The sequence below is a fragment of the Megachile rotundata genome, chromosome 9 (assembly GCF_050947335.1).
Source record: "Megachile rotundata isolate GNS110a chromosome 9, iyMegRotu1, whole genome shotgun sequence".
In the NCBI taxonomy this organism is placed as follows: domain Eukaryota; kingdom Metazoa; phylum Arthropoda; class Insecta; order Hymenoptera; family Megachilidae; genus Megachile; species Megachile rotundata.
The window spans coordinates 5,229,219-5,245,613 of NC_134991.1; the positions used below are offsets into that span (position 1 = coordinate 5,229,219).

The window sequence follows — 16,395 nt, forward strand, 5'->3', positions numbered from 1 at the left end:
TTAGAACTGCTTTATATTATATTTATGTATATTTTTGTACATGTATCTTATCGCTTTATTTTTATTTTTAATTCATATTTATAAGCATCTTAATAAAACTGAAAGCATCAATATAAGACTGATGCAACCAATACATATATATATTTGGATAATTTTCACGATACGAAAATTAATAACTAGAAATGACCAGAATGCAGGTAAACGTTAAATATGAAAAAAATGGCCATGGATTAATTCAGTACATACAACTGGTCATTATAATAATTATTTTTTACTGGTCACAAGAATAAGTTTATCATTGCAATGATACATGTGACTTCTTAAGAACTTGTTTATATGCTTCCACTTATTTATGGTTTTCTTGTATAATTTGTTTATTTTGTATCTCTTCAAAAGTTTGAACCTGCACATTTGACCCTTCCAAGGAAGTAACGATAGAAGAAGAGGTGATAGAAGACGAGGAAGTAGAAGTAGAGGAAGAAAAGGTAATAGAAGACGAGGAAGATGAAGACGAAGATGAAGAGGAAGAAGGATCATCGTTAACGATTGAAATAATACCTGGACCGGGAGATGGACTATGTACAGGTCGAAAGGAAAAACCAGAGGAATCAAGACTTGAACAAGATTCTGGAGTTCCAACTGAATTAATAGTTCCCGGATGTAGACTAGATATTGCCACATCCAACCTGAATGAAAAGTACAAAACATATATTGAGAATCTGAGTTTACTTTAGAGGTTTATATAATTTGTATATAATATTTATATAATTACCTAGATGTAGCAGAAGTTAACAGACCGGAAGTACGTTTTAGTGGAGGTTGTAATTGGTGATCCATTCCGGAATCGTCTAATTCAAATTTTCTCTTAACCGAAGCTAAACAACTTGGTCGTATTGCAATAGGACTTAGACTTCGCCTAAATACATGTGCACAAATTTAATTAAACCCATAATAGATGTACATCATAAAATAGATATTGTAGTATTAAATAAATATACCTTGTAGCAAAAGCTTTTCTAGTAGGACTAGGTGACAAATTACTTTTCCAAGTGACTGCATGAACACCAGGTGAATAACACTGTCTCTGACTCAAACCAGACCTGGTTGGAGATGGCGATGAATACATAGTTGAACCATTTACAGATAAGTTTATACTTAATGGATCTAAAACTCGTTTTGGAATTGGTCGTGATTCTATTTTAAATTGCAATGAAGCTGATTCAGAATCTTTAAAAGATAATCCTTCTGCTTCTATTGTAAGATCTTCCCATGACTGAGAGATCTGTATGGCACTGTGTATTTCTTTTTCATGTGCTGCTTCACGACCAGCAACATCTATACATTCTTCTTGTCTCAACTGACTTACACGTGGAGTTAGCCTGGGAATTGCACCAGAACTCTAAAATAATAAATATTTCACAATTTTAAATATAATCAATAGAACAAAATATTATAACTGTACATTATAATTGTCATATTTGTTTAATTTTATAACTTATCAGACTACAGATGTTTATGTATTCAAGATCAATGTTAGCAAAGTATAAAAATGTACATGTATATTATGAACTTTTATATATGAAGAATATATAAATATCTGCAATCTACTTATTATATGATTTCTCCATGTCTATAAAGATATCTCCTTACACTAGTACTGAAGCGTCGTGTTCGAGGTGAACTTGAGAATATGTTAAAATTTGGTGTAACATCCCTGAAAATAATTGAAATTAGTCTTTGTTACAAAACCATGCATATGATTTTGGTATCTATTCTATTTTGATTTAAAAGTTAATAGTAAATACCTTGGTGTAGTAGCAGAAGGTGATGTCACAGACATTGTTGCAGTGATCTTGTTGATCATGGGTGCACTACTAGATCGTTTTAAACTAACTACTGTGCAATCAACATCCATGATTATTTGGACTAGCTATTTCTTGGTACATTTGTCTAAAGACACTAGTCAAAGACTCGAAGAACATTGAAGTGTGCACAACAATACAGTTCACTGAGTAAATCAACAGTTAATTTAGAGTGTAAAATTAATGTATATTATGTCTTTCTCTGTTGCTATTATTTGATAATTTGATAACAACAAACTTTGCCTCTTTGTACCAGAAATGAAGGAGATGCCGCATTTGAGTTATCATTTAAACTGCCGCTTAGATTTTCATTTTACGTTTTGACACGCTATCAGCATGTAATGTTTATAATCAATCTTTCGTCCAGTGAAATAAAATAGCCAAATGCAAAAATTGTCGAAACGTAAACTCCACCAAATTAAAAATATGCAAAGTAAAAGAATGAAATAGCAAAGTACAAAGAGTGGTTTAGATGTTTTCTTGATTTTCAGTTCCTGTTTGAACTATCGTACAGAAACCGGGTTAGAAATTGCAAATTGATTTAATTTCGTAACACCTCAGTGTATACTGATTTTTCAGTAATATCATTAATAACAAGCAAATTATGCTTTTTTCAATTGATCGTCTAACTTCCACCGTTTTTTATCGTGAAGCACGCGTATGTCAGACCTTACTACGATCCTTTTGCTTCCTTAGAAAAAATCTTTCACGATTGAAGCACACTGAATTTGTTGGTAGCCTTGAGTCTTCGTTAAATCCACAAACCTAAGAATACATGATCCGATTGTAAAACTAACTTCTATAAATCATCGAAAAAGAGAAAAAGGAAGGAGAATTATTATATCTGTAATGATCTTTTTCTAAAATCATAGTTTCTCCCTCTTTCTTTTAAACGGCGCAACATTTAAGTATTTTATATGAAACAATATATCGTAATTTTTTAAAATAAATAAATTGTTTTATATGAGCAATAATTTCATATAAAACGATGTTAAATATATTTTGTATTACAAATTTGAATAATTCATGCAAAATAAAAGGGACGTTTAATGAATCTTTATCATCACACTCTTCATGGAAATGTTACATTCGAATTTGATATTTTTCTATTTAGGAATATTTATAATGTTTGAAATCATGTTAATATTATGTTTAAATGTATTTTTATATTTTTCAACAAAAGAAAAAGCATGACAAATGTTTTTAAGCATATTAATTTTTAATGATCGAATTTCTTACATATTTTTACGCATCTTTTTCCGTATGTTTACATATCTCTTTTGTATCTGTCCTTATATTGATTAAAATTATAATATAATATTCACGTAAAATTATTTAGTAGAAATATTAATTTATTAACTAATTCATTTTACATACATTTGTTAGATTTTATTATTGAACTAAATGTGTCAAAAAATATTCCTTGTAATATAAACATAATTTATTAACGTTAAGAAACAGTAACAAGTGTCTGAGAAAATATCAGTAAGTAGGAATATTTATAAATTTGTTGTGAACAAACATTTTAAATATCTTAAATGCAGTATATTGTTAACAGTTCATTATCCCAGGATAATAATTATGTTACTGCAGTCTATTTTACTTCTTTTTCAACTTTAAATTATGATAATAAAAACGTTTCTTAAGCAATATTAAAAAGTTTTATTTCAGCTTTGCTTACGCGAACTTTATCTATCTCGTATATAATATTATTTTAATTAAAATGAGTAATAATAAAATTTATAACAGAATTCATATACAAGATATGAAAATGAAGGTATTTTTTTTAAACAGTTATAGATTTACAGAAATAAAAGTTCTATAACTACAATGAATAACATTTGGTGCAAATAAAAATGCCATTAAATTTCTTATTAAAATTAATCTATCCTATATCTACATCCGCATACTGCATATTTAAATGAGTATCTATTATTTGGAAAAGTTCAAGTGGTTGAGGTATTCTACCAGTTTCCAGTTTGGACCATACTGGGACATCTAAAACATTACAATAAATATTTTTAATAGTATTATACTGATTTTATGTACTTATATATATATAACAACTGATAAATTATCATTTACCATTGAAATGTATTTCAAAAGCTCCTGATGATATGAGTTGCCCTTCTATTGCGTTACAAAAGAAAAATATCATAATACAAGAATAGAATCGATTGTCTATACACCATTGCCACAATGATGGTAATGGCTGTCCTAGGTCAATTCCACTTACTATTAAAATTATTAGCGAAATTTTAGCAAAACCCTAAACAAAAAGAAATACAATCATGTTAATAAACAGTAAATATTTTAAGTAATATACAAACATTTTATTATTACTAGTATTTTAGCAATAAGCATGTTGTATCCAGGAGGGTTGTAGTTTTCTCCCTCGATTTGTAACTCTGGATATTTCTGTCTAAGGATACTGACATACTCCTCGTAAACTTTTCTGTAACCGCAAGAATAACTGGAAAAAGAAAAATAAAATATTTAATAAACAAATTGCAGAAGTTTAAATAAAAATTTAAATAAAATAAAAGTAAAATGAAAATTATTATTTGTGCAATTAAATTTACAAAACTTACCAGTAAAAAAATTTCAAAGTCGGTCCTTTTGCACCAAGTTTGGTTAAAGAAACTTGATTATCATCGGCTTTGGTGCTCGATGCGCATAAAACAATGCAAAAGCATAAAATTAATTTCATACGACGCAGCATTCTTTAAGTCATTGAAATTTTATCACCTGTATGATTTCTGAGCAAAACAATTTAATTTCTACCTTAAAAAAGGCATCAATCAACCACCGTTTCAACAGTTATATATGTACTCTAAATCTTGATCAGTCACTTTCTGCTGCTAAGTAAGCAGAACATCACCGAATCGAACCGAATAGAGCCGAATCGTATAAAATACAAAATACAAACGACTATGTACAATTTTATCAGTTATCAAATTTAATGGATTAAATAATAACAATAAATGATAAATATGATTTAATTAATTTTATTCATATTTTTAATTTATTTAATTTTATTATAAAACAATGTTTAAAATTTATATTCAAATTTAATTTAAATTTTTGAAAGATAATATTATATTTCCAAAAATAGTAGAAATAAGATAATTCCAAAATATTTTATTACTTCTATTTAAAATTAGGTGTTCAACTATTTGTATGCATTAATTGTATAAATACCAATTATTTATAAAAATATAATATTCCGCAGCTTTATAATTAAATTATCAAATCCCAAATAATAGCGACAATTTCTTTTTATTAGTGTATATGAGCTGCTATTTTAGAAAGCTTTTTAGGTAAATTTTAAGGTATACAGAAAAATCATTTTTAGAGATATAAATAAAATATATTTTGGTATAATAATGGTGATGATCATAGACCTAAGAATAACTACTTTTTTTCATGAATAATCGTACCAAGATCGCGCAATTCGGTTAACTTCAGCCGATTCCCTACGTTGTTGCAAAGGTATTTGTATGTTTCCTACTTTGCCAATTGTATATACGGTGGGCAAAATATATCTGTTTATGACTAAATTTAGGAATTTAAACATTAAAAATCTTAATTTAAAATCTTTATTTAAAAATTTTGTATTAAATGCGCACTCACATGTACATAAGTATGAACACATGCCACGCGCATACATAGAAACGCATACACGCATACACTACCATGTATAGTATCACAAGTCTAAATTAGCGAGCAGAACATAAAATGTATGTAAAATGTTGTACTTAAAATGAAAACATGTCAATATGCCCTTACTATATTTTTTTGAATCATATTCATTACTCTGGTACAACTAATCATAATAGGAGACACCACTGGCTATTAATTGAAAAAAAGTTTATTTGTAATATTTATCTCCCATACTTTATATTAATTAAAAATATTCTCTTTAAAAGAGAAAATCTTACTGTTTATAAATAAATATTGCGAAATGTCATTATTTCGCAAATACAATACTTTTTAAATAATAACTGCTACGTATGAAAAAGGAAAATTCAAAATTGAAACTAAATGAGGTAAAATAAGGTGCATAATGTAATTATCTGTTATGCACTCAGTGGAGTAAAATGTATATCTTAATGTGCATAGATTTATTACGTTATTTTCTTCTTTAGGATGTAGCGTACAAGTGTGTAAATAAAGTATGCCACTCTTTAAACTTTCTGTGTACTTTCATAAACAATATTTTCTACCATTTATGTTCAAAATCAGAATAATTTTTTTTAAAGAATATTTCATAACTTTTTGAGAGACCTTTTGGCAGCAGTATAATTTAAGAAAATTGTAAAGCCAAATAGTTTCTTGAGAAAAAATGATTTGTTTTTTACTTTGACAATTGACTTGAGTTTTCCGTCGAACACGGAGTCGTCATAAATCTGGAAATCTAAAAAATAAATAAAATTACAGTAAAATAACAAAATAATTATAGTGTAAAATAGGTTTCTTGAATTTACCTCATAGGATCTTCAAAATAATCTGATGGTACTTGAAATAAATGTGGATCTATATCATTGCGAAAGGCAAATTCCTGAAAAGTGATTTTTGCTGTTACCGTAGGTAAGATAGGTATATCGATTTTTACAGGAAATCCAGGTGGTAATTTCATAAGGACAAATTCTCGTAATTTGCTGAAATGTTTAAACGGCGCTATTACTTCCAAAACATTGAGTAGCATATCAACTGTCAATGGAAAATCTGGACTCATAGCAACTGTTGCTTTAAATGATTTACTGCTTTCTTTATAAACAAGATTTCTTCCAAGAAGTGGACATTGACCAGGCGGAGCCATAATATATTCTTCCCAAGTAATATTTGATTCTGGTGGGGGATTTAAAGAAGCTCTTCTAACTGGAGGCTATAAAAATTGATAAATTAATATATATTGATAAAGAGGGTTTTTTTTCTTACCTTCCCATTTGCAAATCCTTGCGAACTTCCTTTAGTTAATGATTCCATAATAGCTTTATTCTTTTGCAAATCTTCTTCGCTTAAGTGTTCTCGTCGTTTCCTACTTTCCAAAACCATTCCATTGATTTGATAAAAATCTGCATGGAAAGGTCCTACCATCTCCTTCATTAAATATTTTAAATACATTTAAAAATTGTTTGAAGAAAAAGTAGCAAAAAAAAAATAAAGTCTCAAGTAAAGTCAGTAATGTTGGCCATACCCTTTTATCTTCACGAAATATCCAACCAGTTTGTGCTCTTGAAAATGTAATACCTTTTGTTGACATTTGGGCTGCCATGATATCACTTGACATGAGAATATCTACTTCATCCTCTATTTCTAATTCTGTTTCCTAAAAAGTGATTAATGGTAATTCATTTGTGATTGTATTAGCTAAAAATATGTAATTGTAAGTGCTGAATAATAAAAATAAAAATAAATAAAAAAGTAATTTTACCTCATATCTCACTCTTTGAAAAAGTTTAGCTTTGTTATCGAGCACTGTCAATGATTTGCTTGGTTTCTGATCACCATTAAAAATGAACGATATGTCTCCTCTTTCCCACCTCATGTCATTGAAATCTACCAAAGTAGTATCCATTCTAATAGATGCTCCGCTCTTGTGTATTTTACACACATCAGAAGGAAGTACACGAGAAACTAATGGTACTGAAGAATGAAAAATATTTATAAGCTAATAAGTTATGAAATTATAATGTAATAGTGCTATTAAATACCCCAACTCTGAAAATCCCATTTTAATTCCATATAAAAATCACCCATTTGACGTAATGTTGCAACTAAATTTGGTCTTCTTTCTTCCATTTGTTCTCTTGCTTGTTGCTTTAATTTTCGCACTAATGATGATACTGTAAATAGATTTATATTATAAATTTTATAATCACTTATTTAATAAACAGCATATAATTAACTTTATTAATACTAACTAGTTTGTCTATCTCCATAACTAATTGCCTCTGCAAGTGGACTCCATCCAGCCAAGTTTTTTACCTTTACAGGTGCACCATGTGCAAGTAATAATTGGACCGATTCTAAAAAATTATTTATAATTTAATATATGTATACTTTAATCACATATTACTTATTTATTGCAATAATGATATAACACAGAATTTATACTTTTTCAGTCATTAGAATATAAAGAATGGTGTTTACTTATACTTTTTACTGATAAGTCTTAAAAGTGAGTTTTTAAAAATGAGTACATGAATAATGGTTTTTGTGTAATGTACATGTACATTGTTACATTTAAATTTATTTTCTCTAAAATCATTATTCTTAAATTATATCATTATTACAGCAAATAAGCGATATCAAATAATGACAATATTTGAAATGAATCCTTCTACCTTTTCTTCCTAACATGACAGCTAAATGTAACGGAGTATTTCCTACGGAATAAAATTAAATTTATATCATCAAATTATCCTTAATTATTAGTATAAATATAATGTTGAAAAACTAAATGACACTCATAGTAACCTTGTTTATCTTTTTCTGCAATATCATAAGTCCTAATTAAAGAACTTAAGGTTTTAACGTCTCCTTGAAATATGCATTTGTGTAAAGGATATTTTTCACTCTCCAAGTTCTCAGCCATGGCCATTTACTCTTATTACAAAATCTATAGTAATAATGGCAATGATCTGCTTCTTTATTTAATGCAGTCCCTCTTAATATAATAGCAATTTTCTTGTATTCCATTTCCAAAAGGTGGCATGCTATATTGAATAGTCATGCCAAGGTTTTCATTAAATATAAATCATTTAAGACTGTAGGTTTATCACTTAGTATTGTAACTATAATTAATAGTTATATTAATGAATAAATCTTATATTGTATTAGGTGCTTTGCAATTCACACTCAAGCAATGATACTTCTACATGTTCTTTAAAACATGAAGTTTAGAAAGATTGTATAATTTTGGCAGAATATTTAAGTTGTGTTATTATTCTTAGTTTCGTTGACGTTATTAGTTCTACCGCTGTTTTTAATTATGTTTTTACTATTAGTGTTAGTACTACATATATCGGTAATCGTGCTTATAACTTGGTTGGTCACCTCATTATGTTTATGGTTCAATGTCTTTTTATAAGAGTTAGAAAGAATTTATTTGTAAGATTTAGTTTGAATAAACTACAATTTATTACAATATTATTTTAAATTATACAGACACTAATATTTCCATTCTAAAACAATATTCCGTTGAAAACTAGTACTGTTAGTACCGTCTATATATGCAACATGTACGAGTACACTCCGGTGCAAATCTGGGATTCCTAGGGAAAATGGCGTCCAATGGGTATAGGCATTTTCGAAATCGATAAATGATGAAATTTTCCCAAATAAATATTTATTTCTAAAAAGAAACTGTTTATTTGTACACTTTACATTTCTAAAAATTAATTTCAGAAACTGCATCAGCATACTAATTACGTTAATTCAGCATTAAATTTATTTATATTAACGTTTTCATATAATTGAACATTACATTCATAATAGAAATATTGCGGTGATTAATATGTAAAAAAGTACGAAAACATTAATTTATTGTTAAGTAATTAATTTAAAAAGTTGTAAGCATTTTTAAGATCTCATTTTTACATGTATTTTAAAATTTAAATTTCTGTGCGCGCTGCTCACAAACAGTGTCGCTACTATCATCTAGGAGTCGATAGTTTGTTCGATAATTCTGTATTTGTTCGTTAGATGGTATTACTGATATTTTTTGGCGGAAACATGTGTGGCAGTTACCATTCTGCATATTACTCATACTAATGTACACGAATATACGTATAATAAATATATAAAAACATTGCGTTGTTTGGTTTTTCATTTTTAAAACGTTATTTCACTGTACTAATAACACTTCTGACAGAAGAATTTTATTAGTATTTTTCTTTACTATAAAATATCTTCAAAAATGTAAGTCTTTGTATAATACTTACTTTTATTTTACTGTATTTAAACAATAAAATATAACCTCAACATTTATTTGTGTTTACCTATTAATTTTAAGTTTATTCATAAATTCTAAATTTCTTTTAAAATTTATTGTATTTTCTTAGTAAATAATGTTTGTTACAGGTCTTCTTTAACTAAACCAAAATCTGAGATGACACCAGAGGAATTAGCCAAAAGAGAGGAGGAAGAATTTAATACTGGACCACTTTCAGTATTAACACAATCTGTTAAAAATAATACTCAAGTTCTAATTAATTGTCGGAATAATAAGAAATTGTTAGGAAGAGTAAAAGCGTTTGATAGGCATTGTAATATGGTTTTGGAAAATGTGAAAGAAATGTGGACTGAACTTCCTCGTACAGGGAAAGGAAAAAAGAAGGTAAAATACAACAATTCACATTAATAATACAACTATAAATCGGCTTTTTGTTTTACTAGGCAAAACCAGTGAATAAGGATAGATTTATATCAAAAATGTTTCTGCGAGGAGATTCAGTAATTCTAGTTCTAAGAAATCCCTTGGCAACTGCATCAGGAAAGTAATTTTTTAATAATTTTCATACTTTGTAATTTATGATAAAAGTGATGGACTGGAATAAAATTTTTACTGTAAGCTACAAATGTGTGTGCTTTATTTTTAACAATTATATTTAATATAGCAAAATACCAGTTTGAAGTATTAGAAAGAAACAGTATATCAAATAAGACATGACATTTATTTGTAGGTGATTATACATGAAATTATTAATCTTTTTCAGCAATTGCAGTAAGATGTTTATCAATCTCCTGCTCTGTTAAAGTTCTGCAACAAAAAATATTTGATATTTAGTTAATTTTTATCCACTTTTGTAAAGAGTAATTGTGTTATAATATAAATAATTACCGAAATTTGGGATTATCTTTTGATACAACACCAACTTCTATTTCTGTTGGTTTAAAATCCACAGATAAAACAGTGGATAAACAAGTGATTGCTAACTGTATTGTCTCATCGTGATCATAATTTTGTTTCTTCTTCAACTTTTTCTCAAGATAAGAATTAGCCTCTGTTTGTTTAGCACCAACAGAGATGGCTCTATAACCACAATAATACCCTGCAGGATCAGCTTTATAGACACAAGGACCTTTCTCTTTATCATATGAAATTAGCATCATAGAACAGCCAAGAGGTCGCATCTCTGCATTTTGTGTATAAACTTGACTGATATCTGCAATGCGCCGACATAATACATCTACAGGGATTTCATATTCATACTTGTATTTAAAATTGGCAGCTTCATATCGTGCACGTTGTACTTGAGATCTACCATCAGCTAAAATAGAAAGTAAAATGAAAAACTGTATGTAAATAATAAACTATTATTTATTAATGTATATCTTTAAAATTATTTTTTACTTACCTATCATGCCTGTCATAAGGCAACCAATATGTTCTGTGAGTTGAAAAATATGAGTAACGCTAGAAGCATCAAGTAGCTTATCCTATAAATAAATTTTTGATAAACTTGATAAGTTTCGTTTATTTTATTCAAGATGAAATAAGAACAATAAGAAAAATCAGAAAACAGTATATAAACATTATTATTAAGAATAGTAAAGAAGTGAATTAAGGTTATCTTACAGGCACTTTCTTTTGTGTTGCAAATACAGCTGTATCGACTCCTTTAACCGCAACAGAAGTCAGGCCACTTTGATTGATCGCTTTAAATGCATATTCTACAAAATATTCGTAAACATTGTTTGAAAAAGTCCAAAATTGCAGATCACGCTATGTCATGGTTCCCGCATACAAAATAATTTAATAATATGAAAGACAGTCATGAACATTTGAAGATTAATTGTAGTTTGATATAAAATAGTTCTACGAATCTTACCTACTTGATACAATCGCCCTTCTGGCGAAAAAATTGTAATATGTCTATCAAAACCAGCACTACTACCTCGCGCCATATTCGCAAATAATCTTACTAGTTGTGTTCAAAAACTGCAGGCAACTTTTCGAAACGTCAAATCATGCTATATAATAAATGTATATTATGGTAGTTTCCATTGAACGACGTACTTTTTCTTATCCAGTAAACTTGTTTATTCTATTTTTATTTTATATAAAATAGAACCAAAATAAAAGTTTCATTCTTCAATTTCTTTTAAAATTTATATTTAATAATTATGTAATATTAAATTTTGAAAACATGCTTTCAATAAATTTTCAAATTTTTTGATTTTTTAAAAATTGTTAATTATTTTTGACTAAATAAAATTTTATGATGAACATTTGAATAGTACTATGTAAGTAATACTTCCACTTATGGGTATAATAAATCATTATTATGCAATTGTTTCAAGAACATTTAGAAAATTTTCTATAAATTGAATCTTTTCTATTTACGGTGTATACATATATATATTATTACTTCTACATTCTAGTACAAATACTATTCTTTATGTACTTGAAGATTTAATTATCATTTGATTGAAATCAAATTTAATCAATTTTACATACATGTACCATTAATATACATGTATTGTTATGTACATATTTAGATAAGTAGTTTAACATTGTCCTTCGTAGGCAAGATAATACGTTATCTTAAATTATTGCTAATGGAAATGATAAATACATCTTAAATTACTTCGAATACTATAGAAATTTGCCAGTATACTATTAACTATATAAGAAGATCTTCCTTTCGCAAAAATTCAAATGTCTGCATTAACAGGTAAAAATACAGTAATTAACAATATTTAAATAAATTTGAAATTTAAAACATAAAGGATAATTATTTTATTATTTGTCTAATACATATTGCCATTTTTTAAATATATCAATTATTCGAGACTACAACTCGATCATATGACTTGCCGCAACTTTTTTTTTCATTTCTTACACTATAAATTTATTGTCATGTTTACTGCAATAATTCTATGATTTATAATAAATTACATGTAATTAATATTACCAAAAAGTTACTGTAAGTCTGTTAATTAAAATTGATGTAAAATTCACGTGACTATTAAAACTTATGTTATAGATGATATAGGTATATTATTCCGATTGTAAGTAATATTTCTATATATATGTGTTTACATATATACGTATATATTGATTAAACAAAGTAAAAATGTTTTATTTATTGTGTATCTGTTTTTTTTTCTAAAACATAATATGTATTTATACTGATTTCCAGGTGATAAACAAAGTAAATCAAAAAATGGCACAGAATCATTGAAGGAAGAATTTGATTCTACTGGTCAGAATTTTTGTTTTTCCAAAGAAATTATTTAAAAATTAAAATTCTATGTTCGAACTATTGGATCAATATTTTATAGAACATCAACATATTCGATATAATCCCTTAAAAGGGGAATGGGTACTAGTATCACCACATCGAATGAAACGACCATGGGGTGGTCAAATCGAACCAAATGTAGAAGAAGACCTTCCAGATTATGACCCGGATAATCCACTTTGTCCAGGCAACATTAGAGCTAGTGGACAGGTAATACCTTGAAACATTTGTCCTTTTATTTTAAAAAGTAGTTGGCTGATCGATGCATGTTTTTATTTCATAAATCCAGTTAAGTAACATTGTATAATTTTGTAATATGTACTAAATATTTTTATTTATTTTTTCTAATAGATTACTCCAATATATGAAAACACCTATTCCTTTGTCAATGATTTTCCTGCATTACTAGAATCTGTTCCTAATCCAACAAAATCAGAAGATGAATTATTTCAAATGGATGCTGCTAGGGGTACTTGTAAAGTAATGTGTTTTCATCCAAAATCTAATGTAACAATAGCTCTGATGAATATTTCTGACATCAAAGAAGTGGTTAAACGGTAGAATATCATAAATTAAAACATAATCTGTTTCTTTGTTTTATAACATAATAAGTAACTTTATATTTTAGCTGGATCAGTGAAATGCTTGAATTGGGAGAAAAGTGGACATGGGTCCAAATTTTTGAAAATCGTGGCGCTTTAATGGGTTGTAGTAATGCACATCCCCACTGTCAAATTTGGGCTAGCTCTTTCTTACCAAATGAAGCTAAAATAAAAGATAGATTTCTTAGTGATTACTACAATCGTAATAAAAAACCACTTCTCATAGATTATATGCAGAAAGAACTCCTTAAAAAGGTAAAATGAGTTAATGGAAAAGGATAAACGTTTGTATTTTTAAATTGTTGCTGCTGTTATAGGAACGTATTGTGTTAGAAACACGAGATTGGGTAGTTTTAGTACCGTTCTGGGCAATATGGCCATATGAAACTATGGTACTACCTAAGAGCCAAGTGTCTAGAATGCAAGATTTAACAGAAGGACAACAGGAATCATTGGCAGTTATTATGAAAAGATTATGTACAAAATATGACAACTTATTTCATTGTTCTTTTCCTTATTCTATGGGATGGCATGGTATGATTAAGTACTTATTGTGTACATGAACGTATAAAACATTTTAATCATAACATTTAATTCATAATACATTTTACTTAAAGGTGCACCAACTGGTCAGTATATAAGACAGGATTTTCCTTACTGGACTTTCCATGGAATTTACTTACCCCCTTTATTGCGTTCTGCAAGTATAAAGAAACATATGGTTGGATATGAGCTTCTTGCACAAGCACAAAGAGACTTAACACCAGAACAGGCAGCAGAAAAATTAAGAAATTTATCAGATTCTCACTACAAGCACCCAGAAACAAGTTTAAGTAGTTTTGAAATAGAAAAATATACTAAATGAGTTCACTTACTTTATATACAACAATATATTTTTGTAAGTGTATATGTAATTTACATATACATCGTTTATAAAAATGTATAGTAAATATTGAAACTATATTCATTTTATGAATAAAAAATATAACATGAATAATCATGATTATATAACTTTAGATATTTAATACACTGGAAATGTATGATCAATCTTTCTACTCCAGGCATGAATTCCACCAATTACATCCTTTATTTTTAATGTACTTCCATTAAAAATCTGTTGAAGACTTCTCACAGCTTTTTGCGAATCATTTCCCCTTCTGCACATAACGTATACTAAAAAAAATATACTTCCTGTATAATTATGATTATCACAAAAAATTTTAAGCAAATATTTACATACAATTAGCATCATTATATTTTTCCTGTATTTCTTGTATCTTACGTTTTACCAGCGATACATTTTCGTCGTTATTAATTTCGTTTAATGGTATATTTATAGAATTCTTTAAATTACAAATTTCAAACTCTTCAGGAGAACGCACATCAATTAAAATATGACCTTCTGTTCCCAGTTTTAATGCTGTATTGTATTCTTCTACACTTATTCGTTCTTCCTCTCCTAATAAATTCAATTTTGGATCTTTATCATTTGCTTTGGAACCACAGAACTGCTCATAATCAATTAGCCTTTGTAAAGTTGGATGATCACCACAAACAATACAATTTACATTCTTTGTGCGCAATTTTATGTTCCGAAATTTCGTTTCTAATCCATCAAATAATAATAGTTGACCAGATAATACGTGTGGTAAGTTGAGTAAAATTTTTAAGGCCTCTAATGCTTGTAAAACACCAATAGTACCAACAGCTGTGCTTAAATAAAATAATAAATGTTTTTCTTATGAAGATAAAATATTCATTAAATATAAAATAGTTACAAACCTGGACCAAAAACACCACCATCACCACAGTTTGTTACTGTTTCTGGAGGGGGAGGTGTAGGAAATATACATCTGTAGCAGGGACCAAAATAATTAAATACAGATAAATGCCCTTCAAATCTTAATGCTGATGCTGACACTAAAGGCTTCTTGGTTAAAACACAAGCATCATTTAATAAATAACGTGTTGCTACATTATCAGTAGCATCTAACACTACATCATAACATTTTATTATTTCCAAAGCATTATTACTATCTAATTGAACTTTATATGGTGTAACTTTAATGTTACTATTCAATCTGAAATTGATATAATGTATTTAATTTATGTATCAATTGTATCAATTGTATCAATTGTAATAATATGTTAATTCATGAGTACCTATTAAGGCTTTCTGCAGCAGCATCCACTTTTGGTGTTCCAATATTTGCTTCTGTATATAACAATTGTCTATGAAGATTATTAAGTTCGACACTATCATAATCAATTAAACCAATATGTCCAACACCACTAGATGCCAAATATAACGCAGCAGGACATCCAAGACCACCTAGTCCTACAATTAATATTGCACTACTTTTTAATTTTAGTTGACCTATAATTATAAAAAAAAAAATATTATAATTAAAGATTAAAATATTTTGTAACATATATAATTAGAAAATATTAAATAATTGATATAAAAGGTAAATAATATCAATAAGATACACCTCTAATGCTAATTTCAGGTAAAAAAATTTGTCTACTGTATCTTGATATCTCAGCATTGTTCAAACCATAGTTCTGTAAAATTTGTTTTTCGCGCTTTAAAGCAGCCAGTTGATATTCTTTCTCGCGCAACAGTTCACGTAATTTAATAATTTCGTTAATCAACTTTTCCTCATCCATTTTTGT

The 16,395-nt window shown here is 27.9% G+C and overlaps 7 protein-coding genes across 13 annotated transcripts; 2 read left to right on the forward strand and 5 right to left on the reverse strand.

Moving 5' to 3' along the window:
• Positions 1–252: 252 nt before the first annotated feature.
• Positions 253–2,728, reverse strand: LOC100876370 (P2R1A-PPP2R2A-interacting phosphatase regulator 1). Its single transcript, XM_003706378.3, has 5 exons — positions 1,806–2,728; positions 1,651–1,714; positions 999–1,399; positions 773–916; positions 253–686 (listed from the first exon to the last, which is right to left on the reverse strand). Exons 1-5 carry the CDS (start codon positions 1,913–1,915, stop codon positions 347–349), a joined length of 1,059 nt encoding a protein of 352 aa, XP_003706426.1. The 5' UTR covers positions 1,916–2,728; the 3' UTR covers positions 253–346.
• A 332-nt stretch (positions 2,729–3,060) lies between these two features.
• SelT (selenoprotein T) lies at positions 3,061–4,762 on the reverse strand. Its single transcript, XM_003706379.3, has 4 exons — positions 4,454–4,762; positions 4,206–4,335; positions 3,948–4,131; positions 3,061–3,860 (listed from the first exon to the last, which is right to left on the reverse strand). The coding sequence occupies exons 1-4, from the start codon at positions 4,582–4,584 to the stop codon at positions 3,748–3,750; spliced, it is 558 nt and encodes a 185-aa protein (XP_003706427.1). The 5' UTR covers positions 4,585–4,762; the 3' UTR covers positions 3,061–3,747.
• A 683-nt stretch (positions 4,763–5,445) lies between these two features.
• On the reverse strand, positions 5,446–9,143 carry LOC100881873 (ankyrin repeat domain-containing protein 13C). 3 transcript variants are annotated; one of them, XM_012292439.2, is made up of 10 exons: positions 8,925–9,142; positions 8,346–8,584; positions 8,213–8,254; positions 7,790–7,894; positions 7,580–7,711; positions 7,300–7,511; positions 7,063–7,194; positions 6,804–6,965; positions 6,350–6,750; positions 5,446–6,279 (listed from the first exon to the last, which is right to left on the reverse strand). In XM_012292439.2, exons 2-10 carry the CDS (start codon positions 8,467–8,469, stop codon positions 6,264–6,266), a joined length of 1,326 nt encoding a protein of 441 aa, XP_012147829.1. In that variant the 5' UTR covers positions 8,470–8,584; positions 8,925–9,142; the 3' UTR covers positions 5,446–6,263. The 3 variants fall into 3 exon arrangements, with proteins under 3 accessions (XP_012147829.1, XP_012147830.1, XP_003706392.1); XM_012292440.2 differs by having other exon boundaries at positions 7,622–7,711; positions 8,346–9,143; XM_003706344.3 differs by having other exon boundaries at positions 8,346–9,142.
• A 469-nt stretch (positions 9,144–9,612) lies between these two features.
• LOC100876591 (small ribonucleoprotein particle protein SmD2) lies at positions 9,613–10,448 on the forward strand. Its single transcript, XM_003706380.3, has 3 exons — positions 9,613–9,788; positions 9,951–10,206; positions 10,266–10,448. Coding segments are annotated over exons 1-3 (363 nt in total). The 5' UTR covers positions 9,613–9,786; the 3' UTR covers positions 10,371–10,448.
• A 76-nt stretch (positions 10,449–10,524) lies between these two features.
• Positions 10,525–11,862, reverse strand: LOC100876702 (proteasome subunit alpha type-6). The gene is made up of 5 exons (XM_003706381.3): positions 11,702–11,862; positions 11,449–11,543; positions 11,228–11,309; positions 10,711–11,140; positions 10,525–10,629 (listed from the first exon to the last, which is right to left on the reverse strand). The coding sequence occupies exons 1-5, from the start codon at positions 11,775–11,777 to the stop codon at positions 10,572–10,574; spliced, it is 741 nt and encodes a 246-aa protein (XP_003706429.1). The 5' UTR covers positions 11,778–11,862; the 3' UTR covers positions 10,525–10,571.
• Positions 11,863–12,354: 492 nt separating this feature from the next.
• Positions 12,355–14,716, forward strand: Galt (Galactose-1-phosphate uridylyltransferase). Of its 3 annotated transcripts, none has more exons than XM_012292441.2 (7): positions 12,355–12,547; positions 13,016–13,078; positions 13,158–13,327; positions 13,469–13,674; positions 13,746–13,974; positions 14,037–14,253; positions 14,337–14,716. In XM_012292441.2, exons 1-7 carry the CDS (start codon positions 12,532–12,534, stop codon positions 14,582–14,584), a joined length of 1,149 nt encoding a protein of 382 aa, XP_012147831.1. In that variant the 5' UTR covers positions 12,355–12,531; the 3' UTR covers positions 14,585–14,716. The 3 variants fall into 3 exon arrangements, with proteins under 3 accessions (XP_012147831.1, XP_012147832.1, XP_012147834.1); XM_012292444.2 differs by lacking the exon at positions 12,355–12,547 and adding an exon at positions 12,732–12,884; XM_012292442.2 differs by lacking the exon at positions 12,355–12,547 and adding an exon at positions 12,731–12,884 and having other exon boundaries at positions 13,016–13,327.
• Positions 14,268–16,389, reverse strand: Uba4 (Ubiquitin-like activating enzyme 4). Of its 3 annotated transcripts, none has more exons than XR_013039357.1 (6): positions 16,212–16,389; positions 15,883–16,096; positions 15,502–15,800; positions 15,002–15,427; positions 14,595–14,892; positions 14,268–14,417 (listed from the first exon to the last, which is right to left on the reverse strand). XR_013039357.1 is itself a non-coding variant. In XM_012292446.2 (5 exons), the coding sequence occupies exons 1-5, from the start codon at positions 16,387–16,389 to the stop codon at positions 14,741–14,743; spliced, it is 1,311 nt and encodes a 436-aa protein (XP_012147836.2). In that variant the 3' UTR covers positions 14,268–14,740. The 3 variants fall into 3 exon arrangements, 1 of the variants encoding a protein (XP_012147836.2); XR_013039356.1 differs by having other exon boundaries at positions 14,960–15,427; XM_012292446.2 differs by having other exon boundaries at positions 14,268–14,892; positions 14,960–15,427.
• Positions 16,390–16,395: the final 6 nt, after the last annotated feature.

Bases quoted from the DNA above. Each gene is read 5' to 3' on its own strand.
- LOC100876370 (XM_003706378.3), bottom strand. From the start codon at position 1,915: ATGGATGTTGATTGCACAGTAGTTAGTTTAAAACGATCTAGTAGTGCA. The intron at 917-998 runs GTATATTTATTT...ACATGTATTTAG, and splicing joins AGAAAAGCTTTTGCTACAAG to GCGAAGTCTAAGTCCTATTG. The intron at 687-772 runs GTAATTATATAA...CTTTTCATTCAG, and splicing joins TTAACTTCTGCTACATCTAG to GTTGGATGTGGCAATATCTA.
- SelT (XM_003706379.3), bottom strand. From the start codon at position 4,584: ATGCTGCGTCGTATGAAATTAATTTTATGCTTTTGCATTGTTTTATGC. The intron at 4,336-4,453 runs GTAAGTTTTGTA...TTCTTTTTCCAG, and splicing joins ACTTTGAAATTTTTTTACTG to TTATTCTTGCGGTTACAGAA. The intron at 3,861-3,947 runs GTAAATGATAAT...GTAATGTTTTAG, and splicing joins TTTTGAAATACATTTCAATG to ATGTCCCAGTATGGTCCAAA.
- LOC100881873 (XM_012292439.2), bottom strand. From the start codon at position 8,469: ATGGCCATGGCTGAGAACTTGGAGAGTGAAAAATATCCTTTACACAAA. The intron at 7,195-7,299 runs GTAAAATTACTT...ATCACTTTTTAG, and splicing joins TTCAAAGAGTGAGATATGAG to GAAACAGAATTAGAAATAGA. The intron at 6,751-6,803 runs GTAAGAAAAAAA...CAATTTTTATAG, and splicing joins AAGGATTTGCAAATGGGAAG to CCTCCAGTTAGAAGAGCTTC.
- LOC100876591 (XM_003706380.3), top strand. The intron at 10,207-10,265 runs GTAAAATACAAC...TTGTTTTACTAG, and splicing joins CAGGGAAAGGAAAAAAGAAG to GCAAAACCAGTGAATAAGGA.
- LOC100876702 (XM_003706381.3), bottom strand. From the start codon at position 11,777: ATGGCGCGAGGTAGTAGTGCTGGTTTTGATAGACATATTACAATTTTT. The intron at 11,310-11,448 runs GTAAGATAACCT...ATTTATTTATAG, and splicing joins CAACACAAAAGAAAGTGCCT to GATAAGCTACTTGATGCTTC. The intron at 11,141-11,227 runs GTAAGTAAAAAA...TTTCTATTTTAG, and splicing joins CCTTATGACAGGCATGATAG to CTGATGGTAGATCTCAAGTA.
- Galt (XM_012292441.2), top strand. The intron at 13,675-13,745 runs GTAGAATATCAT...TTTATATTTTAG, and splicing joins ATCAAAGAAGTGGTTAAACG to CTGGATCAGTGAAATGCTTG. The intron at 14,254-14,336 runs GTATGATTAAGT...TTTTACTTAAAG, and splicing joins TTATTCTATGGGATGGCATG to GTGCACCAACTGGTCAGTAT.
- Uba4 (XM_012292446.2), bottom strand. From the start codon at position 16,389: ATGGATGAGGAAAAGTTGATTAACGAAATTATTAAATTACGTGAACTG. The intron at 16,097-16,211 runs GTGTATCTTATT...TTATAATTATAG, and splicing joins ACCTGAAATTAGCATTAGAG to GTCAACTAAAATTAAAAAGT. The intron at 15,801-15,882 runs GTACTCATGAAT...TATCAATTTCAG, and splicing joins GCTGCAGAAAGCCTTAATAG to ATTGAATAGTAACATTAAAG.